Below are 25,217 nucleotides of genomic sequence, written 5' to 3'. Positions count from 1 at the left end.
CCCCTCTCAGGGTCACCACCCTAAGACAAGGACTCTGGCCTCAGCTTCCCTTTTTGCACCCTGGGCAGCCCTCCGCACCCCACACCCTCCTGAGTTCGAGGCCCCGGGAGCCTGGGTGGGCCACCAGGCAGCCTAGCTTTCCAGCTCAGTCCCCGGCCCCCTCCCCTGCTGTAGCCCCAGGTCACGCCCGCAGGCCCCGGGTCGACGTCAGCCCTATTTTCCAGAACAAACTGAGCCTCAAGAGAAGGGCAGAGCTTGTCTTAGGGCCAGGAGCACGGGGTGAATGTGAGATTCGAACCCAGTTCTGCGGCCCTGCCACGTCGGACCTTGACAGCGCTGAGGGGGCATCGAGCCACCGACAGAGAGAGGAGGGACACGGGGCGAGGCCTCTGCCCACAGCTCCTCCTGGCACCTGGGTTGACTACTCATCGAGGTGGGGCTCCAGCCGGCCAAAGTCCCTTCCTGGGGACCAGGGCCCCACGCCTCCTTTTAGGGACCCAGAGACAGAGACAGAGACAGGGACACAAAGAGGAACAGAGGGCAGGGCCGTCGAGGGAAGCCAGGGGAGTCGCAGGGACACCACAAGAGCCGGGCGAGGACCCGGAGACCCCGAATGCTCTCTGGGCAGGTCTGGGGTGCAGTCCCCATTTCCCCGCCCCCTGGGTCCCTAAAGCCTCCCCTCCACCTCCTGTGACTCAGTGACCCGGACTCAACCCCAGCGGCGGCCCCGCCCCCGGGGAAATCCGGGAAAGCCCCGCCGGCCGAGGCCCCGCCCCGAAGCGGGCAGAGGGAGGGGCGGGGCTGCGAGGGGCGGGGCCGCGAGGGGCGGGGCCGCGAGGCCGCTCTGAGTCAGCGCCCGACTCGTTGGGCCTGTTCCCCACCCACCAGCCCCTCCCTGGCAGCGGGGGAGTGGGGAGAAGGGGATCAAATTGAAGCCCCCTCCCGGGTCCTGGCCCTGGTCGCTCCAATGGCCCGCGGGCTTCCCCGTGCCCCTCGCCATGGGTCTCTCTTCTCTGCGCCCCTGTCTCCAAGTCTCTTTCTGTGCTTCTGGGATTCCCTGAGCTCCGCCGGGTGCCCCGCGGGTCCTGGCTGGGTGCAGGGGCCCCGCAGGGAAAGACATATTCAGGGTTTCTGTGCCCACCCACCGCCAACCCCAGACCCTCCTCTGAGAGGCCCGTGAGGAGGCCGGGGTGGCAGGGGATGCAGACGGTAGCTGGGGCTGGAGCTCCTGTCCAGGGCCGGTCCCTCCCAGCCCTGGGGACGTCTCTTCCCTCCCGCAAAGAAGGAAACGGTTCAGAAAGGGGAAGCACCCGGTCAAGGTCACCCAGGGAGGAATTGGGATGGGAATTCGAACCCGTGTCCTGGCGACCCCGGGGCCTCCAGGAATTGCGTCCCGGGGGACAGAGAAGCAGACAGCAACAGAGACAGGGAGGGGACACAGAGGGACCATAGAGAAAGGCTGAGCCGGTGAGAACAGAGACGGGAGAGGAGGTGGCGCTGGGACACCTGCATTCAGACAAGTCACAGAGACCAGAGGCAGCAGCAGGAACCGCGGGAGCGGCGGCGGCAGGGGAGGGGACGGGCTGGCCCCGCCTCCGCCGAGTCCCAGCGCCGGGCGCCGCGGGCCGAGGGGCGGGCGCGGCGGGCAGGCAGCCGGCGGCGGGAGCGGCGCGGGTCCAGGAAACCCCTGGGGCGGACGGGTGGCCCCGGGGGGGCCGGGGGCGGGGAGGCGGGCGCCCGGCACCGCCCCGGCCGACAAAAGTCCCTTCAGTTCAGCCGGCGGCAGGGGAAGTCCCGGCGCCCGGCGAAACCACCCTCCCGTGCAGCCGAGCCCAGCCAGCCGCGCTCCCGCCGCCCGCTCCGGCGGCCCCATGCCCCGATGCCCCGCGGGGGCCATGGACGAGGGGCCCGTGGACCTTCGCACCCGACCCAAGGCCACCGTGCCCGCCGGCGCCGCGCTGCCGCTCCGCAAGCGCCCCCTGCGCGATCCCTCCCCGGAGCCCGCTGCCCCCCGCGCCACCGCCGGCCCCGCGGTCCCCCCGGACCCCCTGCGCGGCGGCTGCAGCGCGCCGGCCCTCCCTGGGCCCCCCCACGGCCTGCCCAGGCCAGAGGCGCTTTACTACCCGGGTGAGTGGCTCCCCCGCGGGTCAGGGCCAGGTCGGGGCCACCCAGAGCATAGACTCATAGATCCAGGAGAGAAAGAGCCCGGGACTCGAATACATGGGGTTCCGGGTAGCTGGGAGACGGGAACCTGAGGACCCAGGAACACAGACATGAGATCATCAGGGGACAGCAGCGCCTGGGGACCAAGATATGAAGTTTCCCAGGGAGCTGAAGGTCAGGGGGCCCTGAGAACAGAGCCCAGGGGCCAAGTGGCACAGATAATGGGAAGCCAGGAGACAGCGTCCAGAGGTGCAGATATGGGGTGTCAGGGAATCATGGGACAGAGCCTGCTTCCCAGAGACACGAATTATAAAACTCTTTAAGAACTACATATATGCCGGCACAGCCGCTGCCCTGCAATCCCAGCTCCTGCAGGCTTAGGCCAAGGATGGCAAGTTCCAGGTCAATCTGGGCAAGTTAGGGAGACCCTGTCTCAAATTCAAAAGAACTGAGGATGGAGGGTGGTGGTAGAGGTTTTACCTAGCACGCAGGAAGCCCTGGGTTTGATCCCTGGCACTGTGAGCAAAACAAAACAAAATAAAGCAGATATCTAGGGCTATAGCATCCCCTACTCGGGCCTGAGACACTAGGCGTCTAGATATGTGAAGTCAAAGGGACTCAAGGGAATCGAGACTTGGTTTTTAAGAAGACTGGTATTAGGGACCCTAGGATGTTAAAATCCCAAATGAACAACATAGCAGCGGCCTGGGAACTGGGAAAAACTGAGTTGGGGTCCAAGCACACCAATGTCTGGGACCACAAGGTTCCGAGGGAAAAAACTGGAGTTTCAGGGTCCCAGATACCAGGAACCAAGGGACGGAGATCCAGGGTTCTGGGCACCTGGTTATATGCAGCCACTAGTGATCAGGGCTCTATTGGAGGTCACGAGGTCAGGTGGTGGAGAGAGCGGGGTGTCAGTGACTGAGGATTCTAGGGATGGGTGGTATGTACTAGGGAATTCTGGGACTCGGGATTTAGGCCTGAGAAGAGGGATTCAAGGGTCTCTGAATGGAGGACTTAGGGCCCCAAGACCTGGTTGTGGAGATGGGGGAACCTGGAAACTTTGGATTCAGGAAGGGGACCCAAGCATCAACAGAAGGCAGAGAAAATCATACACCATTCTCTTCATCCCACATCTCCAGGAAGGGGTGTCTCCTGCCATAGCCACCTTACCATGCCCAGGGGACCCCCGCAAAGCTGCTGAGAACCTATCTCTAGGGCCCCAGATTCTTACCCAGTTTCCAAACCTTCCATCTGATCAGTGCAGCAGGACTTCAGCAATTCATTGGAAGACCGGTCTCTGCCTCCGGGCTTTTCCCATTCCCTGGGTGAGCACCCAGGCCTCAGTTTTCCCCATCGGTGACATGGGTAGATGTGGATTTGCCTGCTGCCCTGGTCCCTTTCAACATGGTGCTGCCCCCCTCAGACCCTCCTTTCTTCCCAATTCCAAACCTTCATCCATTGTTTAACCTCTCTTGGCCACAAAGTCACTCAGGGAACAGGCCCTAGGGTCCCCTGCTGGGTGATGACCAGGGCTTCATCAGCCCTTAAGGGATTCTGCTAGGAGATAGAGGTCAGGAACACTAAAAATGAGTGGCAATGTAGGTGATCAGGACTGGGGAGGGGGCAGGCTGCAGGAGCCCATAAGAGGAGTGGGGAAGAGAGGTGGGGCTTGGGGCTGGCAGACCCAGTTTGTGGTGCACAGGGTTGTGGAAGGAGGGCAAAGCACTGCAGAGGGGAAGGCCTGGGGCAGGAGCCGGCTGAGGGTCTGTGGGCTTAGCCTCACCCGTCCTTCCTTTGTCCCCCTTGTCCAGGACCTCTACTGCCTTTGTACTCCACCCCACCTATGAGCCCCTCTTTTCCTCTGCTGAACCTGCCTACACCCCTGTACCCCATGATGTGCTCCATGGAACACCCCCTGTCAGCCGACATTGCCATGGCCACCCGTGCAGATGAGGATGGAGACACGTGAGTGACAGTCCCTGTGGATGGGAGGAGAGTGGGGAAGTCAGCCTTCCTCAAATGGGGGGCACTTAGGTTTGGACCTCAGCTGGATCCCGCATCCTCTGTTGGCTGTGTGACCTTGAGCAAGCCCTTCCCACTCTGAGCTTTAGCTACCTCTGAAAACACTGGGTACACGAAGAGCACCTCCCTGTGCTGTCGGAGCAGTGGTCTTGATCCCCCGCCACCAAAGCTGGGGACTGAAGCCAGGGCCTCATGCATGCCAAACCCGCACTCTACCACTGAGGTATACTTCTGGCCCCCCAAAACTTTATCACAATCCAAAAATGAGAAATATATTTGATTGGCTTCCTACATCAATGTTACATGTGAAGAAAGCTCTAGCCCTGGGCCTGATACACTACGTGTTCAATGTTATTGTCATACGGAGGCACATGCCTGCCGCCCCAGCTGCAGAGGAGGCTGAGGCAGGAGGATCTCCGGAACTTAGCAAGACCCTGTCTCTAAATAAAATACAAAACAGGGCTGAGGATGTGGCTCAGTGGTCCAGTGCCCTTGAGTTTAATTCCTGGTATAAAAAAAAAAAAAAAAAAAGGGCTGGGGATGTAACTCAATGGTAGAGCACTTGCCCAGCGTGTGTGTGCATACACACATACACATACACACACACACACACATAAACGGACATAAATTTGCAATAAAAATTGCACAAAATGAAACAATCTCCCCTCCCCCCACTGCACAGGACCCACTTTGATCTTTTCTGTTCTTCTCTGCTTCATTGTCCCATGATCATGACCTACTACATTAACTTGGCAGTCCCCTAAGGTGATTTCAAAGTCCCCTGGCTTGTCACCTGCAGCTTGAAGCAGTGCTCCTGAGGCTACTGAGGATCCTGCATGGGAGACTTTAGTCCTGTGCCTAACACATACTGAGCACTCAGGGCCATTGACCATCATGATCATCGTTACTCAGTCAATTGAGCTTGAACTTCAGTTGAGTGCTTTCTCATCCCATGGTGCCTCAGTCTCCCCCTCTGTAAAATCAGGTGTCAGAAATGTGGAAGGTTCTTTGAGAAGAAGACATGACATGATTTATTTAAAGTACTTATGTGGAAGTTGGTTTGGGGACCAGAAGCCTGTATCTGCAGGGAAGGGCCCACTGGTGACTTACATTCCCAAGCCTCCGTTTCCCAGCTTGGAAACCAGCCCTCCCTGTTACACCTAGCACAGTTAGGATTCAGTACAACACGGTTCACACACAGAGCTCGCAGAGCAGGGCTGGCCAAGGAGTCCGCGTTCCATATTTAGGAGTGGGTAGTTTGGAACAGGATCCCGGCATGCTGTAGGCCATCCAAGTGGGCCCAAGCAGGAGAAGGTGCCAGAGATATATAAAGGACTCCATCCAACCCAGCTCCCTCCAACTCTGGGAACCCGCGGGGGTCACTGTGAAGCAGGTTTCATTTGTCTCTGTCCCCAGGGGTCAGAGTGGCCTGGTGGCAGAAAGCAGGCAAGAGGCCACAGGGCCCAGCAGTCTCCAGCCCCAGCCCTGCACCCCTCCCCTCCCCCCTCCCTCTCCCCCAACGCAAACACTTCTGCCTCAGCTGCCTGCAGGGGGAAATCCCTTCCCGCAGAACTTGACCGCAGCCCAGCTGCTCTGCCTCCCCCACGTCAGCACCCTTCACTCGCTCGCAGCCTCCCCCCTCCTGGCGCTCCCTCCAACCTTAACCCCTTCCGCTGGGGCTGAGACTTTACCGGAACGGGCAGCTGGAGCGGCCCCAGCCTGCGCCACCAACCCCACCTCACACAGGCGGGGGAGGGCGGTGGGGGCAAAGCGGGCTGAGGATGCTAAGACTGAGTCCCCAAAGAAGCAAAGCTGGAGGCTGGGCTTTTGGCTCCTAGAGAGGGACCAACAGCATCTGGACCCCCCACCGGGGTGGGGATGGGGAGCTAGAAGTCCAGGGCGGGGCGGGGAGGGACATGCTCTGTGTCTTGGAGGACAGAAGTTGGGATCTTGTATTCCTTGATCATCAAGCGGGTAGGGAACCAGATGAGGGGCAGTTTGGGGATCTGGAGCTCAGAGAGGTCTTAGGGGCAGGACGGCTACCTTCATTTACCGGGCTCATTGTTCGAAAATTAAGAATTTCATGTCAGCGACAGCAGAATGTTCCACTCAGTGCCAGACCCTGTGCAGCTGCACAGGCGCCAGTGAAACGGGTCGTGCCTAGGGGCCTGGAAGCCCCAGAGAAGCAAAGGTTGGCAGTGGTATTCCTAGGTCCCCAAGGGGGCATGGAAAGGAGGGGCAACTTGGGGACTTAGCGCTCAGACGGAGCCCTTATTCTTAAAGGAGAGTCATGACAGCACTGTTTTCCTTGCTCCGAGAGCTCTTGGGGGTGGATGCCAGGATATGGGGGACAGGGAGCCAACTGGAATCTGAGCCCGGTAGGGTGGAGTTCCGGAGGGGTCCCCAGGCTGGAGGATTCGGGGATCTGTTCCCTAGAAGAGCTCACTCCCCTTGGCTTGGACTCTCCCCTCCCCCGCCCCATTCGAGGATGGAAGTTGGGGTGGCAGGGTAGATCCCCGGAGGGACCGGCTTCCCTCCCCCGGGAGCAGGAAGCCGAGCCCCGCCCAGCAGACCTGTTACTGGAAGTCCGAGGGCTGGGCCGCCCCTCCCGTCCCCACTTCCTCCAGCCCCGCCCCACCCCCTGCGGCCCGCGCGTTTATGGGAACTCAGGCCTGGACGGTTTCTGTGAAATCATCGCTCCCTCTGCCCTCACTTAACCCCGCGGGCCCGGCCGAAGAGGGACCCGAGCAGGGCGTCCTGGAGATGTGGAGAACCAAGGTTTCTGGGGACCCCTGGCCGAGGTCCAACCCTTTCCCCAGTATTTTCTGTTTAATTTTTTCTGTCATGGATCGGAATCCAGGTTTGGGAATTCACCTGCAAAATGGGGTCCCGGCAGGGGCGGTACTTTGCAGGGGAAATGGGGCTCCTCTGGGTTACGTGACTTGCCCTCACCCACCGGTAGGGAGCGCTGCAGTCCAAACTGCACCCGGGGCAGGCCGAGTTCCCAAAGGCCTGCTAGGCCCCAGCATTTCGGCATTTCCATCAGAATCGCCTGGGAAACTAGTTTCGACAGGGGATTCTGGGCGCACATTGCGCCCTTGCGGGAACCGCCGTCTGCCTGCCTGAGCAAGGCCCCGATTAGTAAGCGGCAGGGGTGGGTGCGAAGGTGCCCGCTCTAGTAAGTGGACTTTAAGTAAAGGTCATGTAGGCGGCGTGCAGTCAACTCTGCGCCCTCCACTCGATTCCCCACTCCGTGCAAACCAACGCTTGCACACGCACAAATCCACATGCACCGTCGTCTCAAATTGCTGTCTGCTCTCAATGGCAGGTTGTGATCTTGGGAAGTGAGCAGGAGGTTCATTGGGGAGTCTCCCCAGATCACCCCCGTAGGATGAAGGAAATGGGTCTGGCAGAGGGAGAGGTGGAGCTCTGTGCAGTCTCAGCTGTTGTTGAAGCTCAGGGGCCTTCAGAGCTGGGCCTGGAGGCCGGGCCTGCTGAGCCACAGTGGCCCATCATTGGCTGCCACAGCACTGCAGCGGCCAGCCCCGCTTCCGGTGGGGAGTGACCTTGGGCAAGCAGCCCTCTTGAGATGAGTGAGGGTAGTTCCCAGGTTATCTGAAAGCCAAAAACTTCCCCCAAACTGGGGCAATTAGTACTTCAACCTGGAAAGATTCTGGACTTCAGAGCCCAGCTCCAAAGCCATGACCCCATCCCACCTGCTTCTCCCCCTTTAGTCAAATCCTGTGCTCCACACAGCCCACCCCTGAGTCTCTTGTGGAGGTTGAACTTGGGCAGAGAGCTTTATAGCATCAAGGTCACCCCTTCTCATTTCACAGAGACCGGAGAGGGATAGGAAGGTTCAGGAAGGTCAGGGTGATCACTGACGTGGATTCGTGTCCCAGTGCACGTTCACAGAGCTCCCGTTCAAGTTAGGTGTTTCCTAAGCCCTGGACAATGGACGAGCATGCAGATGCCCTGCCCTGGTGGAGCTGACATTCTAGCATGGTGATTCAGACAGGAAACAAGTACTGTAGGCTTCAGCGGGCTAGGCCGGGATGTGGGGGAAAATAAGGCAAGGGAGGCGAGTGAATAGCTGCTGAACCACTTTAGCAGAGGCCCCAAGGGGAGTGAGCCCTGCAGGTATCTGGAGAAAGCTGTTCCAAAGGAAAGAGCCAGTGCAAAGGCCCAGAGGCCAGCATCTTGATATGTCTGAGGAGCACAGCGTGGAGGCCCGTGTGCACAGGGCAAAGCGAGGAGAGTGCAACAGATGCAAACAGAAAAATCAAATGAGCCAGGCGTGGTGGCGCATGCCCATAATTCCAGCAACTCTGGAGGCTGAGACGGGAGGATCGCAAGTTCAGAGCCAGCCTCAGCAATTTAGCGAGGCCCTGTGCAACTTAGCAAGACTCTATCTCAGAATAAAATTTTAAAAGGGCTGGGATGTGGCTCTGTGGTAGAGCACTTGCCTGGCATGTGTGAGACCCTGAGTTCTCTCAATTAGTCCTTCAATCTGCAGAAAGGAAAAAGGAGGGGAAAGGATTCCTTTGGCTGGGACAAACAGCGGACCAGGGAGGCAAGCAGGAGGGGACTAATAGTCCATAAGGCCCTGGAACCAGGGGGAGGGGGAGGCGTGCTGGGATCCAGGGATACTCCCAAAGTGTCCAATACATACTGGAATTAGCACTTCCAACAGTGGGGTGCGGTGACCCCTAATGTCTGTGGTTGCCTCCTGCCTCACCCCTCAGGCCTCTGCATATTGCCGTGGTGCAGGCTAATCTACCGGCAGTGCATCAGCTGGTCAGCCTTTTCCAGCATGGGGGCCGAGAGCTGGACATCTACAACAACCTGCGGCAGGTGAGGCCCCGGCTGGGGGAGGAGGGTCTGGGGGTCAAGGGTGGAGGAGGTACTCCAGACTCCTGGTTCCTGAGAAGGACCTAGGGTCATAGAGGTTTGTTCTGAGGAAGGAGGGGACCCAAGGACCTGGATTCCTCAGTGAGGGAGGAGTGGCTAGCAGCTCAGAACCCAAGTCCTGGGGAAAGGGGAGGTTGGAGGCCCAGACCTCTGGGACCGAGGGGCCCTACCTCTTGAATCTAAGGGAATAGATGCCCCAGGTTTCGTTCTGGGTAAGACTGTAGTCAGGACTGGAATCCAGGGCAGGATGCGGGTCCCTCATGGTCACTGTTCCCCAGACACCCCTCCACCTGGCTGTGATTACCACATTACCGTCTGTGGTCCGGCTCCTGGTGACAGCTGGTGCCAGCCCCATGGCGCTGGACCGTCATGGCCAGACCGCAGCCCACCTGGCGTGTGAACACCGCAGCCCCACCTGCCTCCGGGCCCTGTTGGACAGCGCAGCCCCGGGCACTGTGGACCTAGAGGCCCGCAACTACGACGGTGAGTCCCTACAGCGGGGCAGGGTGGGACTGTGCTGTCTACCTGGAGCCATCTGAGGCTTCAAAACTCCAGGCCCCCGGGTTTGACTGAGCCTCCCCTTCCCTCAGGGCTCACCGCCCTGCACGTGGCCGTGAACACCCAGTGCCACGAGGCCGTGCTGCTCTTGCTGGAGCGCGGCGCGGACATCGACGCGGTGGTGAGCGGGCCAGGCGCAGGGGGCGGGGCCTTGGAGGGGAGGGGCAAGGGGCGGGGCTGCGGCGGGCGAGCCCGGGTGGGTGGAGTTTAGAGGATCTAACTGGGTAGGGAGGCGGGACCCAGCTGCTGGGCCGGGGCCGGGGGCTCCTGTGCAGAACTTGAAGACTAAGACCTTCCCGCCCCTTCGCAGGACATTAAGAGCGGCCGCTCGCCGCTCATCCACGCCGTGGAGAACAACAGCCTGAGCATGGTCCAGCTGCTGCTGCAGGTGGGCAGAGCCCCGGGCTTGGCTTCTCCACCCACCCTCCACCCGCTCTCGGACCCCAGCTGGATGTCGCTCTTGCTCCGGCGCTGACCCAACTCTGGCTCTGGGCTCTTGCTCCGTTTCCAGCCTGACCTTCCTTCTAGGCCTTGTCCTAACCCTCCGACCTCATTGCCCTGCCTGACAGCTTGACCCGGCGTCTCGCCCTCCTCCTGCTCCTCCGCGGCCTGGGCCCTGGCTGCGATGGCTGCGATCGCCTTGCTGACACGGCCTTCCGGCTTTGGCTCTGTCCTCGCGCTGTCCTTCCACGACGACTCCATCCACAATCCGGCCCAGACGGGCGACCCTTCCCTTCTCTGACTCTGCTCCTACGTCCGCCAGGCCGCGGCGTCTAGCGCGGGTGGATGCCGCGCCGCCTGCCCCCGTGGCCGGTCCTTGGTTCTAGTTCGCACCCTTCTATGACCCCAGCCGCGATCTAGTCCCGCGCCAGGTTCTGGCTCCCGACTCGGCCCCGATCCCGGATCCAACCCGCCCCTCGCCCTGGCCTCGCCCTGGCCTGGGCTGTCCCCGAGGGTGCTGACCCGACCCACTGTCCCGCCCCCAGCACGGCGCCAACGTGAACGCGCAGATGTACTCGGGCAGCTCCGCGCTGCACTCGGCGTCCGGCCGCGGGCTCCTGCCTCTGGTGCGCACTCTGGTCCGCAGCGGCGCAGACAGCGGCCTCAAGAACTGCCACAACGACACGCCGCTCATGGTGGCGCGCAGCCGCCGGGTGAGTGCGCGCAGGCGTGGGGAGCGTCTGGACCTGAATCGCGTGTGGCTGCGCCGTCCTGGGGAGGGGCGTGTCCCGAACTCTTGACCCGTGAGGGTGCCAGGGCGCGGGGGGGGGGGGGGTTCTCTAGATGAAAAACTGAGGCACCAAGAAAGGAAGTGCCAGCCCGCCTTCTGCTGGGGACAGAGGTGATCACGTGGGACAGTGCCCATTGGCAGACCCAGGAGCAGGCGGGCAGCTGGAGGGCAGGCAGTGAGGCCTTGTAATGACCCCCGTCTCCCCACAGGTCATCGACATCCTGAGGGGGAAGGCCAGCCGGGCTGCCTCCGCATCGCAGCCTGAGCCCTCCCCGGACCGAAGTGCCACCACCTCCCCAGAGAGCGGCAGCCGCCTCAGCTCCAACGGTGAGAGCCCTGCTCCCCACCCGCAGCCCCAGGGGCCCAGGGGTTGTCAGCCCCCTTCTTTCCTGGGCCCAGCTCACCGCCTTCCCCTCCTCTCCCTGCCCCTTCCACAGGCCTTCTGTCCGCGTCGCCATGTTCCTCGCCCGCCCGTTCTCCTCCCAAGGACGCCCCTGGATTCACCCTGGCTCCCCCCAATTTCTTCCTTCCTCCCCTCTCTCCCCCAGCCTTAATGCCCTTTCCGGGGGTCCTCCGAGGCCCTGGCCGGCCAGTGCCTCCCTCCCCAGCCCCAGGAGGCAGCTGAGAGGGATGGGGGGGCAGGTGTCGGACTCTTATGAGGAGGGGCCTCCCTGTCCTGGGGGGTCAACCCTTCTGGAAACTGTGAAGATCTCACTCTGCTCCCCCCAATCCTCGGGACCAGGATTTGCACCAAGGCACATGCACCTACCCTTGAGTTCCCTCTTCTGTGCATAGATATTTCCCCGTGGGACACCCCCAGGATTCTCACCCCCATTATTCTCAGGCACTAGCCCCCTGTCCAAATTCCACCCAAATGTTCATTTCCTTGCCCCTCCCAGAGGCTGGTGGAACCAGGGACAGCAGCTCCCCACCCCACTTCCATCCAGATGCTAGGGGGAGGGAGAGGGCTCTCAGGTGGCACTGACGACAATGTAAATTATTAGGCGTTTGGTTTCTTTTGTAATAAACTATTTTTGTATCATAATCCTTGCTTGGCCAGATAGCTGTCACTAGGAGATCTAGGGAAAATGCGTTTGTGTGTGCACCTCTGGATGCTCTGAGTGACGTCAGGAGTTTCAGACTGACGTTTGTGTGACACCGCGACCTTGCTACGTTTGATCATGAATCATGTTACTGTGCCTTTGTCTCCACATCTTCCTAGGGGACCCTGCCAGACTCCTTGGTTGCCTGGGTGTCTGTTTCTGAAGGACTCTGCAGTTCCCTTCCTGGGTGTGAGGGTGGTGTAAGTGTCCCCATCACTGAGGCCTGCGGCGTCATGCACCTGACTGCCTCAGGAGCTGTGACTGTGGAGCCCCCTCCCCCACAGACGATGTCTGCTCTGACCCTCAGTGGGTCTCTTCATGCTCCTCAGGGATCCCACCTGTTTCCTGTGGCCTCTGTAGCACGTCACCACACATTCAGTGGCTTAAAAGGACAGGAACGTGTTCTCGGGTCAGAAGTCCACATCTGTCTCACAGGGCGGAGTCAAGGTGGGAGCAGGTGGTTCCTTGGGGTCAGCTCTAGGAGGAATGTGACTGGCTTTGCTGCTCCTCTGCTCGAGGCCAGGCCGTGGCCTTGGCTCAGGCCTTTCCTTGGACCACTCCTGCCTCATGGTCCCTTGTCATATGTCCTCCGGTTCTGCCTCCCTCTCAGAAGGACTCTTAAGAGGACGTTGGTCCCACCTGGGTGGCCCAGTCTCCCCAGCTTAACATCCTTGGGCTGCATCCCGTCTGTGAGGTCCCTTTTGAGTGAATCTGGGGGTACTCCCAGGTTGCAGGGTGGAGGACGTTGTGTTTGGTTTTGTTTTTTCCTCCCCTCGGTTCTGGAAATGGAGCCCAGGGCTCCTGCTTGCTGGGCACTCCACCCTCCGCTACACTTCCAGCCCTTTTATTTTTTATTTTGAGACAAGTTCTCACTAAGTTTCTGGCCTCAAATTTTCGATCCTCCTACCTTAACCTCCAGAGTTTCTGGGATCACAGGTGTGAGCGTAAACACAGGCACAGGGTCTGGGTCTGTTTGGGACCACGCGCCTGGGCTTCTGACCCTGCCTCTGGCCTGTGTTGCCCAGGCAGCTGCCTAGCTTGGAGGGTACCTTAGATTCCTGTGACTACTAGGACCAACTGCCACAAACTGGGTGACTGAACACAACAGATATTTAGTTGGGCGTGGTGGCGCACGCCTGTCATTCCATGGCTCAGGAGGCTGAGGCGGGAAGATCACAAGTTCAAAGCCAGCCTCAGCCACTTACTGTGGCCCTCAGCAACTTAACAAGACCCTGTGTCTAAGTAACATGCAGAGAAGGCTGCGATGGGCTCAGTGGTCGAGCCCCTCTGAGATCAGTCCCAGCAGATATTCACTCTTTCCCCTTCCTGGAGGCTGGAAGTCGGAAATCAAGGAGTCCGTCGGAGCTGTGTCCCCTCCAAAGCTCTCCAGGATGACCCCTCCTGGTCTGGTCCAGCCTCTGGTGGCTCCTGGCTTCTTGCTCATGACCACCTCACTGCAGCCTCTGGTGTCTCCTTCGCATGGCTTTCTGCCCCGTGGGCCTGTGAACTCTCCTCTGTCTCCTCTGAGGACACTTGTTATAGGATTCAGGACCCCTCCCCCATAATCCAGGATGAGCTCATTTCCAGATCCCAGCCTCACTAGTCTGCAAAGATGTTTTTTCCAAATAAAGTCAACGTGTTCCCAGGTTCCCAGGATTGGAATGTGGGTGACATTTGGGGAGGGAGTCACCATCCAGCCCACTGCCAGGGTGACTGCTGGGCGGGGCACAGCACCTTGTGTGAGAACCTGCCACGCGCATGTGACGGGCATGTGATGTGTGATCTGCAAGCTCTTGGCTCCTTCCCGCAGAGGCCACCACACCACCTGGCACAGAACAGACTCTCGGGCAGGGATGGCAGAATGACTGAGCCTGTGCCCACTGCCCCCTGCCTGTGGTGTTGGCGATTCTTTGTAGCAAGGTCTGGTCCCATGTCACACTGTGTGAGCAACTTGGGGGGGTGTGAACAGACACGAAAATATTAGCAGCCATTTATGGACCATGATGGTCCCATAATCCAGAGGAGAAAAACTGAGGCTCAGAGACAGCAGGTGGCCTCTTAACTCGGACCTGCCACCTGGAGAGCTCCTGCTGGCCCTCTCCGGGCCTCTGCCTTGTGAGTGAGCCGGGCGTGGCTGTGCCCGTTTCTAAGCATGCCTGCGACAGTGCACAACTGCGCCTACGTGACACCTGGAAAGGAGAAAACAGGCGCCGCTGTCTTAGGAGCACAGGCCCTGGAGGCAGAACCGAGTTCAAGTCCTGCCCTTCCACTTCCTGTGGTGTAGCCTTGGTCAAGTGACTTCACGGCCCTCATGGACTCCAGTTTCCTCATCTGCAAAAAGAGGGATCAGGGCCGGGCGCAGTAGCCCACGCCTGTAATCCCAGCAGCTCAGGAGGCTGAGGCAGGAGGATCCCAAGTCCAAAGCCAGCCTCAGCAACTTAGCAAGGCCCTGCCTTAAAATGAAAAATAAAAGGGCTGGGGATTGGCTCAGTGGTTGAACACCCCTGAATTCAATCCCAGGTACCAAAAAGATAAAAAAGAGAGAACATTTGTCACATCCAGCTTGAAGGGCTGGCCTGAGGATTAAACACGGGTGGGTTATGTGGATTATGCACAGTGCTTATTACAGGCCACCGTGCTGACCGAGGACTCAATAAACTCAATAAATGGGAATTGCTGTCATTATGTGAGAATTGGCTTTGAGGACAGGTGGGGACAAAATAAAACCATGGAGTTGATGGGATCCACTCTTGATCCTGATGGGAAAATGAGATGAGATCCTAAATGCTTTAGTTCTGCTGTAGGAAAAAAAAAAGTTTAAACTACAGGAGATTAAATAAGATGGAGGTCTATTTTTCACTAATGTAAAGGTTCCAGTTAACATCCCAGCTACAATAGTAACTTGAGGATTCCAGACACCCAGGGTCCCACTATATTATAATACACTATATATTTTTTTTTTAAGAATTTTTTTTTTAATATTTATTTTTTAGTTTTCGGCGGAGACAACATCTTTGTTTGTATGTGGTGCTGAGGATCGAACCCGGGCCGCACGCATGCCAGGCGAGCGCGCTACCGCTTGAGCCACATCCCCAGCCCATACTATATTATTTTGCTGCACTCATATCACAACTTTCATGTGGCCCCAAAGGGCTGCTCCAGCTCCCATTATCACATCCACATTCCAACCACCCTCGAAAATAATACAATGGAAGAAAAAAAAACAAAAGTCAGTCAAGTTGCATACCCCACCCTGGGTGAGCCCAGAGAGTTAGAGGACCTTTAAAGTTACAACCCAGAAGTACATATCATATCCTATTGGCCAGAATCAAGTCACAAAGTCACACCTATCACAAGGGAGCCTGGAAAAGGTACTTTCATCTGGGCAGAAGGTACCCAGGTAAAATTCAGAATTTCTGTCTCCAAAGAAAGAGAAAAGAATGGTCATTGAGGACAACAAGTATATCATCACACCAGCACTCTGCCACTGAATAACTCCATGGCCTGAGGCAAAGTGACTTCAGCAGGCTGAGCCTCGGTTTCCTCATCTGAACAACGGGCACAACCCACATCTTCCATGTGAGTGGGTTGGGGAGGATTTCACGAGAGCCCAAGTGTCAGGTGCTTAGCCTGGCCCTGGCTCTGTGTATGTGGAGGGCTGCTTGTGCCTGTGGGTGCCGGGTGCCGGGGTGGTGAGGTGCCTCTTTGTGTGTGAGGAACTGTCCCCAGGCTCAAGGGCTGAATGGAGGCCTGACCCGGGGAAGTCACTTCTCTAAAACAAAGGATCCAGCTTCTCAACACTTGGAAATCCCCCGGGGCCTCCCAGGCCCTGGGACCAGAGTGTCCTTCCACACCCCTCCCCTGCCCCAGAGCAAGGCAAACACCAAGGGGTGGGAGAGGACCCTCTGCCGGTCTTCGGGCCCCACACCTCACAGAATGCAGCCCTCACCCCACCCAGCAAGACTCCCAGGTGACAACCCAGCGTCCTGGGACAGGGCAGGACCCGATGTCACACCTTCAGTGCACGTTGGGCCAGCTCCTGTTGCACAGCTGCTCTTGAGCTCGCCACCCTGGGTGAGCCCAGAGAGTTAGAGGACCTCTCTTCCAGACTGAGAGTGACATCTGCCAAGTCCTAACTGGTGGCCACATGCCAAAACTATTTTAAGATGGCGAGCACTAACAGGAGGCCTCTGCCCTTCAGGTGGGTTTACAGACGCCCTCGTGAGCCGACCTCCATTTACAGGAAGGAAGGTGAGGCCCGGGAGAGAGAGACAACCTGCTGGTGAGTCCCAGGCACAGACTCCTTGATTGGCCACCGCCGCCCTCAGCCCTGCACCAAGGAGGCCGGTCGAGCCTTCCCACCCAATGTGCTAGGACCCTGTGCCACCGCTGTCCTGTTGACACCACCAGGATCTGATCGCAAGGAAACACCAGATAAACCCTAGTGAAGGGGAATATCCTAAAAAGAACCATCTGCCATCTTCAAAAATCTTCAAAAGAAAAAAAAAATGTCACTTTTGTGCGGAGCTCGGTGGCCCAAGCCTATTACCCCAGCTAACTGGGAGGCTGAGGCAGGAGGATCACAAGTTTAAGGCCAGCCTCAGCAACTTAGGGAGATCCTGTATCAAAATAAACTAATGTAAAAAGTTCTGAGATTGGGCTGGGGTTGTGGCTCAGCTATAGAGCGCTCGCCTAGCACATGAGAGGCCCACATGAACAAATAAAAAATAAATAAAATAAAGGCATTGTGTCCAACCACAACTAAAAAATTTAAAACAAAATTTTAAAAGTTCTGGGATGTAATCAGTGGTAGAGCAACCCTGGGTTCAATTTCCAATACAGGGAAAAAAAAAGTCAATTTTGTGAAACACAGAAAACTAAAGAAGAACAAGAATGGATACTGGACTAGTCAAAAATTTTTGTCATAAGGAAATGTTTGGGGATGATTAGCCATTTGAATATAGCCTGCACTGTTAGATACCAGGACGCATCCCCAGTAAGTGGCTGCTGCTCAACTGTAGTATGACTGTGGAAGAAGAGGCCCTTAGCCATGCGCCAACGGTGACTCCCACCTGTAATCCCAGAGACTTAGGAGACTGAGGCAGGAGGATCGAAAGTTCAAAGCCAGCCTCAGCAACTTACCAAGGCCCTAAGCAACTCAGTGAGACTCTGTCTCTAAATTAAATAATTAAAATGGGCTGTGGATGTGGTTTAGTAGTTAAGCTAAATCCCCGGTACAAAAAAAAAAAAAAAAAACTTGGAAATGCAACTGAAGTATTTAGAGGTAAGTGGACAAAATGTGGAACTTACTCTCTCAGACAGTGGCTGCAGCGAGACAGCATCCATGGTAAAGTTACTCCACAAACTGTTCACAGTTGTGAATCTGGGGGAAAGGTATACAAGAGGACTCTATCCTTGCAAATTTTCTGCAAGTTTAAAATGTTTTTGTTTTTGTTTTTGTTTTTTTAAGTGATTTCAAATCAAAACTCATGGTTTAAAAGTCTTCGGGGTTGGTTTGTTTTCTTTGGGGTGGTTGTTTTGTTTTGTTTTGCTGGGGACAAAGTCTAGGGTTTTTAAGGTTGTGTTTCTAAGCGCTGCCGTCTGTGCATGCATCTGTGGTCAAAGTCTGGGGAGTCGGGGAGGTGAATTTGCTGCTTCAGACGCTGCCTTGCGGGTGTGACCCACGGCTTTCACCTGTGATTAAGGTCTGGGGTGGGGCCAGGGTCTCAGAGGCGTGGCCAAGGCCTGGGCGTGTGGCCAGAGAAAGTGTTCCCAAGGGAGAAGGTTACCCTGTTCTCAGCGCGCCCTCTGGTGGTGAGCTCCCAGGTGTGCCCTCCACTTTTGACTTGACTGATTCATTGCGAGAGAATGCAGGCAGCGCTCAACTTACCTGAAGTGTACAATCGCCTGGTTTCAGTGTAATCCCAGAACTGAGCCATCATCACCAGAAGGCATTTTAAAACATTTAACCCCTAAAAGAAACCTTCCACTAGTAGTCACTCTATTTCTCCCCAAACCCCCCCACCCCAGGCATCCCTTAATGTATTCTTTTTATTTATTTGTTTGTTTGTTTGTTTGTTTATATTTGGGGTTGGGGGTGTACTGGGGCTCAAATGCAGAGCCTTGCACATGCTAGGCGAGCACTCTGCTACTGAGCTACACCCCCAGTCCTTCTTATTTCATTTTGAGATGGTCTAAGTTGCTCAGGTTGGCTTCAAATTTGGGAACCTCCAGCTTCAGCCTCCCAAGTAGCTGGGACTACATGACATATGCCACCATACCCAGTTTACTGTACTTTTTATCTACATATTTGCTTATTCTGGCATTTCATATAAATGGAATAATATCATGTGTAGTATTTTAGGAATGACTTCTTAGCATCATGTGTTCAAGGTTCATCAATGTTGTGGCGTGGATTAGGGTTGATTTGTTTTGTTTTGAGTTCTGGGGACTCACCCCAGGGGCGCTTTGCCACTGAGCCACATCCCCAGTCCTTTTTATTTTTTATTTTCAGACAGGCTTTCAGTAAGTTGCTTAAGCATTCACTAAATTGCTGAGGCTGGCCTTGAACTTGTGATCCTTCTGCCTCAGCCTCCCAAGCCACTGGGATTACAGGCGTGCGCCAGCACACCAGGCTTTTTTTTTTTTTTTTTTTTTTTTTTTTTTTTTTTAATTGCCAGTGGATCTTTATTTTATTTATTCTATGTGGTGCTGAGAATTGAACCCAGTGCCTCACACATGCTAGGCAAGCACCCTGCCCCTGAGCCACAGCCCCAGCCCTATTTTAATTTTTAATGATTTGTTTATTTATTGTAGTGCTAGGAAACCACTTTTTATTATCCATTCACCAGTTGATGGATATATAGGTTGTTTTCACAATTCTTTGGCTGTGGTCCATTCTCTGGGACACATAGATGTTGGAGTGCTCATATGATTACTCCAAGTTTAACATTTGGAGGAACTTTGTTTCCCGAAGCAGCTGCATTCACATTTCCACCAGCTGTGTTGGAGGCCTCCAATCTCGGCACCTCCTTCCAAAATTTGTTATTGTCTATCTTTTTCATAGTAGTCATCTTGGTGTCGAGTGGGATTTTTTTTTGGGGGGGGGGCTACTGGGGATTGAACTCAGGGACACTTGACCACTGAGCCCCATCCCCAGCCCTATTTGTATTTTATTTAGAGACAGGGTCTTACTGAGTTGCTAAGCAACTGGCCATTGTTGAGGTTGACTTTGAACACAGATCCTCCTGCCTCAGCCTCCCGAGCTGCTGGAATTACAGGGGTACGCCACCGAATTATATTTTTATATTATTATATATTTATTTTTATGACTCATGCTATGAGTCCAGTTCATTCATCTCACCTGCCTCAGGAGCCCCTGGGAGAGTGGACCACAATACATTCATCCCTTCTCCTGGGGAGGGACATTTACCTTCCTGGTCTCTCCATTTCCGACAAGATGACAATTAATATCCCTGAATGTGTCTCTTGGAGTTTTCAAACTGCTGAACCTGATCCATTAGTGGGTTGTGAGATCAATTTGGTGGGTTGAAAACACAATCTTTCTGTTAATGAAAGGACCTTAAAGAGAACGGAAGATATTAAATTATGTGCACAAGTCAGGGAAGGGCCACGTGGTGAACTTTTTGCTTCAAGCCTCCGCTCCTGTCTCCATGCCTCAGTGCCAGCAAGTGTACCAACCACAGCTCTGAAGGAGGTAGTGACCGTGAACCTGCCTGTCCATTTGTCCAGAGGTTCCATGTACACTGCCAAATTGCCCTCCAATAGAATTCCTCGCCAACCTTTGGCTTAAACCGAAAGTTTGAACTTTTGCCAGGCCAGGGTTTTTATCCTGTTTTCTGGAAGAGGAAAGGAGGCTCAGGTCGGGAGGCCGACCCTGCCATTCCCACTGCAAAGACGGGTGGGTCTCTGCTTAGGATGACATGCAACATGGAAGATTCCAGAAATTAAAGCTTCTCGGGTTCTATGCGTCTGGGGAGAAGCTGAGGAGGGGCGCCAGGACCCTCACCTTTCATCCTAAACCTTCTGCCGTCCCACCTCAAAGGGATTTTGAGAATTCAGGGGGCAAAGATTTAGAGATTCTGACACCCAGGGCCTGACGGAGGGCGAGGGTTCCACACGTTTCTGGTTATTGTTTATTATTATTCTCTACTTGGAGAGAGAATCAGGGAATCCTAACTCCCCAGGTGCGTGCAGACGATACTTGCGATCCGAACTTGGCCTGGCCTCCCGGGGGCGTGGCCCGCACGCGAGGTGGGCGGGGCAGGCCTGGCTGCGGGGGGCGGGGAACACGGCGGCCTACAGCGCCCTCTGGTGGCCCTCCCTGGCGCTGCCGGGCTCAGCTGATGCTACAGGTTCTGCAGGTCGAGAGGACAGCGGCGCCACGCCCGCCCTGTGCGTTCTTGAAATCCACTCGCGCCTCGCCCTTTGGGGACCCAGAGGTCGAATTCCTTTGGAAACCTGGGTCTCTAAATTCCAGCCCAATTTCCCGCAGGGACCCCGCCATGGAGACCCAGGCATCTGAACGCCCTGTGCCTTCGTTCTGGGGGACAGAGGGATAGATAGCACTTGTTCCTGGATCTGACCCTACTAGGAAACTCAGTTCTCCAACCTCTAACCCCACGCCGCCACCAAAGACTCAGACCTTTGGCCACGACTCAAGGTTCTAGTTTGGAGAGCTAACTCCCCACCCTTGTCGATCCTGTACCCAACAAAGGCCCCAGGGGTCCCCTAAGCCCTCCCCCAGCGCCCGTCTCTCCCTAAAGGGACCCAGGTCTCCCACCTGCGATTCCCACCGCTCCGGGGTCCCCTCCTCGGCCCCAGGCTCCCTTATGGAATTCAGATTTCCAAGCCCCACCTCCAGGGGACTCAGGTGCCCGATCCCCCAGCCCCGCCCCCTCCTCCTGACGTGCCCCGCCCCCACCTGCCAGCCGCGCCTCTCCCCGCCGCACCCATCCGTCCCGAGGCACCCAGGGACCCATGGCTGCCTCGGCGGTCCCGCGCGGGTGGCACTGGGGGGAGCCACGAGCGCTTGGCCGGGCGGTGAGGCTGCTGCAGCGCCTGGAAGAGCAATGCGGGGACCCCCGGCTGGCCCTGGGGCCCCCCTCGCTGCGGGACCTGCTGCCCCGCACCGCACAGCTCCTGCGGGAGGTGGCCAGCGCCCGGCGGGCGGCCGGTGGGGACGGCCCAGAGGGTCCCGGTGGCGCCGGGGACTTCCTCATCACCTACTTGGCCAACCTGGAATCCAAGAGCAGACAGGTGGCAGGGCTGCTGCCGCCCCGAGGCAAGAGGGGTGCCAACGACGAGCTCTTCCGGGAGGGCTCCAGACTCAGGTGAGCAGATGTCCTTGTCCCGGAACAGTCTCACGGGCGAGGCCCAGGTCATGCTCCCAGCCAGCCTCTCCCTCAGACCCCAGCCTCCCAGTCCTCAACCCAGGCTCTCCCCGCTGGCCCCTTCGTCCCACCCGGGAAACTGAGTCACTTCCTTGGACACCCAGCCCCCCCATCTCCCCCTTTCCTGGATCCCCTTAAAACCAGAATCCCAGTGCCCTGATCTCCCAGGAAGGGAGGGAAATTGGGGGCCCAATGGACTTCCATGAGGGCAAGTGGATGCACCCTGGGAGCCTGAGCTCCACCCTCTTGCTTCGCTTCCTTGCAAGGGCCAGCTGAGGACCTTGGACTGGCCTGCCCACTGCGCTCTGTTCTGAACTCTAGGGGAAGGGCTACCGAGGGGCAGGGGCAGACCGCCGGAGCCTGGAGCAAGAACAAGCTCTAAACCAGCTTTTTCTGCCTCTGCAGGCTCCAAGCCCCTTCTTCAGCTCCCTAATTCAGCTGGAAATGAAACACACAGGTTCAGCAACCTGCTTCCCTGTATTTAAAAATTAGTGTTATGCCCAACCCAAGTGTCAAAAAAAAATTAGTGTTATGCCCAAAACATATAATAGAACAGTGATCAAAGGAATGTTCTTTACGATATATATTTCTTCTGCATGAAAATGCAAAGGCACTGTTATTCTGGAAGGAAGAATCGACTAGTCAGACACAAGAACCACCATGAGGCAGAATCAAATAGTCTTCCCTTAGCCAGGTACAACGGCACACACTGTCATCCCCTTGACTGGGGAGGCTGTTGCAGGAGGATCCAAGTTTGAGGCCAGCCTCAACAACATAGTGCAACCTTGTTTAAAAAAAAATAGTGTGGGGGGGTGCGTGGCTGGGGATGTGGATATAATTCAGTGGTAGAGGGTCTCTGGGTTCAATCTCCAATACTAGGGGGGAAAAAAGTCTTCTCTTTATATTTAGCAGACTTGGGTTTCTGAAATCTCATTATCAATTTAAAATGTGCAAAATATGCTCATGCAAAACACAACTGGGTTCAAGGCTTGGATACAAAAGTTTGCAAGCCAAGTGAAATGAGGACAGATCTTGCTGGAGGGGATTATCCCCACAATCTAAGAGTCCCATCCTAATCTCTATGTCAAGCAAATTTCTAGAAACCCGTTGGAAAGGTGCTATAACTCCAGTGAGAGCCTCCAGTGAGAACTCTGTTCTCGGGTTCTCCATTCTAGGGTTCTAGTAACTAGGAAGTCTAGGGGCTTAGTGAGCATCTGGGGGGTATGCTTAGAGTCACAGGGGTCCTACGAAGTTTTTGAGGAAGGTTCTAGACCAGTACTGTCCTTTAAAACCTAATGCTAGCCATGTAGGTCCTTTTTAATTTTCCATTAGACAAATTCCAAAAAGATCTTTGGAAAAAAAAAAAAAAGCTGTGATCCAGGCATGCGGGTGGGGCACACTTGTAATCCTAGTGGCTGCAGAGGCTGAGGCAGGAGGACCTAAAGTTCAACGCCAGCCTCAGCAACTTAGTGAGGCCCTGTTTCTAAACAAATAAACAAAAACAGGTGAAATGAGTTTTAATAACATTTTTATTAGCTCACTATATAAAAAATATTATATCGGTTTGAAATCAATATAAAGCAATTATTCATGTGCTTGCTCGTGGGTTTTAAAAAAAAATTGTGCTAAGTTTCTGAAATCTGCGGTGCATTCCACATTTAAAGCACACCTCTCACTCCAGATCAGCGGTATGTGTGTGGACAGTGGTTCCCATATGGACCACACAGCTCAGATTCTGCAAAGGGAGGCTACTTAGACACCGTCAGGAGCCCTGCAGACCCCCCCCCCCAAGCTATTAATAGAGATTAAGAAAGCAATAAGATCAACACTGAGTGCCAACGCTGTGCCCACTCTGCTGTGTATTTTACGTGTTCAGGATGGAAAAATCCTCCTTCCCCGATGAGTCAGGGGCAGTGCTTACCTGTATTTACCCCCATTTTCCAGTTGAGAAACTGGGACATAGGAAAAAGAGAAAAAAATTGCCAAGAGTCGCTCAGATGAGAAGGGCAAGGGCCACCCATCCTGATCAGGAACTCAAGGAGGCTCCACCCGCCCCCATCCCACTCGCAGGTGGAGAAAGGCTCTGAGCATGCTCTGTGGACAGGCTGCCCAGGGCCGGGGTCCCCTACTAAGCTAGCCCGCGCCTCCAGCCAGGCGGGCTCTGGCCAGGCTGGGCACTGGTGGCTGGAGGCTGACTGGACATTGGGCAGCTTCTACACTTCCTTAACAGATGAGGAAACCGGGGCCCAGAGAGCAGAGGCCTCGGGACTGAGCTGCCATGGGACGGACGTTAGGAAGAGCCTGGGGCTTGGCTCTGTGGAGATCCCCAAGGTCCAGCCCATCCTCAGGGTTCATTCCTGCAGGCGACAGCTGGCCAAGCTGGCCCTCATCTTCAGCCACATGCATGCAGAGCTGAGCGCGCTGTTCCCCGGGGGGAAGTACTGCGGGCACGTGTACCAGCCCACCAAAGCCCAGGCCCACACCTTCTGGAGGGAGCGCTGCGGGGCCCGGTGAGTGGGCACTGCCTGCCCCAAGCCCCATCCTGCCCGGCCCAGGCCCCAGGAGTCGGGGGCCCCACCTACAGATCCTTCAGTCCTCAATGGAACCTCCCACCCCACCCCCCGCCCAGGTGTGTGCTGCCCTGGGCAGAGTTCCAGTCGCTCTTGTGCTCCTGCCACCCTGTGGAACCAGGCCCCATGGCCCAGGCCTTGCGCTCCACCATGGACCTCACCTGCAGTGGCCACGTGTCCGTCTTTGAGTTTGACATCTTCACCAGGCTCTTCCAGGTCAGAGAAGGCCAAGGCAGAGGCCACAACCCCTGGGTCTGAGGGAGGAGACTGGGCCTGGACCCCTGGGTCTGAGAGAGGAGGCTGGGGCTGGACCCCTGGGTCTGAGGGAGGAGGCTGGGCCTGGACCCTGGATCTGAGGGAGGAGGCCTGGGTCTGGGACCCCTGGGTCTGAGGGAGGGGGCTGGGCTGGACCCCTGCGTCCTAGGGAAGGAAAGGTCTGGGGCCTTCTATATAAAGGAGGTACTGGCCAGCCCACCATGGCATGAGCAAGGCGGCCAGGCTCTCAGCCACCGGGAAGCTCTAGCGACATGGGCTGCTTCCTTGTTCTGTGGGTGACCCCAGCCCTGCTCCCTCCCAGCCCTGGCCGACCCTGCTTAAGAACTGGCAGCTCCTGGCAGTCAACCACCCGGGCTACATGGCCTTCCTCACCTATGACGAGGTCCAGGCGCGGCTGCAGGCCTGCAGGGACAAGCCAGGCAGGTAATGGTCCCTGCCTCAGCAGGACCAGGCCAGGGCTCAGGGCCTGGTCCTGGCTGTGGGGGGGGAGGGGTTGAAGCGTGACGTCCCCAGAGAGTCAGGGCTCAGGTTCCTGGGACCCAGAGAATTAAGAACTCTGGAGGTCGCCTGGTGTGGGGGGGTGCACACTTGAATCCCAGCCGGTTCAGGAGGATGAGGCAGGAAGATGGAAGATTCTGAGCCAGACCCCCTGTCTCAAAATTTAAAAAATAACGTGTCGGGGGTGTAGCTGAGTGACAGACCCCCGCCCTGGGTTCAATTCCTAGTACCGCCCAAAACAACCAAATAAAAGAGCTCCGAGGTAGACAGCTGAGTGTCCTTGGTCCCCTGTCTTTTCTCCCAGGACCCCCTACGCCTTCCCCCAGTCCAGCAGCTAAACACACAGTGCCTCATCTGGTGGGGGAACGGGGTGCTGAAGACCCTGCCCACATTAGGTCTTTTTTTTTTTTGGTACCAGGGATTGAACCCGGGGCACTTAACAACTGAGCCACACCCCCAGCCCTCTTTC

General features: G+C 56.5%; 2 protein-coding genes across 12 annotated transcripts in view; both read left to right on the top strand.

The window, feature by feature from the left end:
- The first annotated feature begins 1,759 nt into the window (after positions 1-1,759).
- On the top strand, positions 1,760-11,933 carry Bcl3 (BCL3 transcription coactivator). 2 transcript variants are annotated; one of them, XM_046455788.2, is made up of 9 exons: positions 1,760-2,127; positions 3,978-4,131; positions 8,934-9,042; positions 9,378-9,582; positions 9,690-9,778; positions 9,968-10,045; positions 10,644-10,811; positions 11,098-11,215; positions 11,326-11,933. In XM_046455788.2, exons 1-9 carry the CDS (start codon positions 1,872-1,874, stop codon positions 11,511-11,513), a joined length of 1,365 nt encoding a protein of 454 aa, XP_046311744.1. In that variant the 5' UTR covers positions 1,760-1,871; the 3' UTR covers positions 11,514-11,933. The 2 variants fall into 2 exon arrangements, with proteins under 2 accessions (XP_046311744.1, XP_046311746.1); XM_046455790.2 differs by lacking the exon at positions 1,760-2,127 and adding an exon at positions 2,161-2,337.
- Positions 11,934-20,948: 9,015 nt separating this feature from the next.
- Cblc (Cbl proto-oncogene C) overlaps positions 20,949-25,217 on the top strand; it is a 22,642-nt gene continuing 18,373 nt past the window's right edge. For 3 of the 10 annotated variants that reach the window (XM_058582961.1, XM_058582962.1, XM_046455840.2), the window contains exons 1-4: positions 20,949-21,344; positions 23,768-23,914; positions 24,034-24,190; positions 24,552-24,673. In XM_058582961.1, the coding sequence (XP_058438944.1) occupies positions 20,992-21,344; positions 23,768-23,914; positions 24,034-24,190; positions 24,552-24,673 (779 nt within the window). In that variant the 5' untranslated portion in view covers positions 20,949-20,991. The remainder of the gene's footprint in view (positions 21,345-23,767; positions 23,915-24,033; positions 24,191-24,551; positions 24,674-25,217) is intronic. The other 7 variants (XR_009227912.1, XM_058582963.1, XM_058582958.1 and 4 more) reach the window with 4 other exon arrangements.

The sequence above is a fragment of the Marmota monax genome, unplaced genomic scaffold (assembly GCF_021218885.2).
Source record: "Marmota monax isolate L192 unplaced genomic scaffold, Marmota_monax_Labrador192_F-V1.1 WCK01_AAM20220418_F8-fsc00149, whole genome shotgun sequence".
NCBI lineage: Eukaryota > Metazoa > Chordata > Mammalia > Rodentia > Sciuridae > Marmota > Marmota monax.
This window is presented reverse-complemented; position numbering and strand designations above follow the sequence as displayed.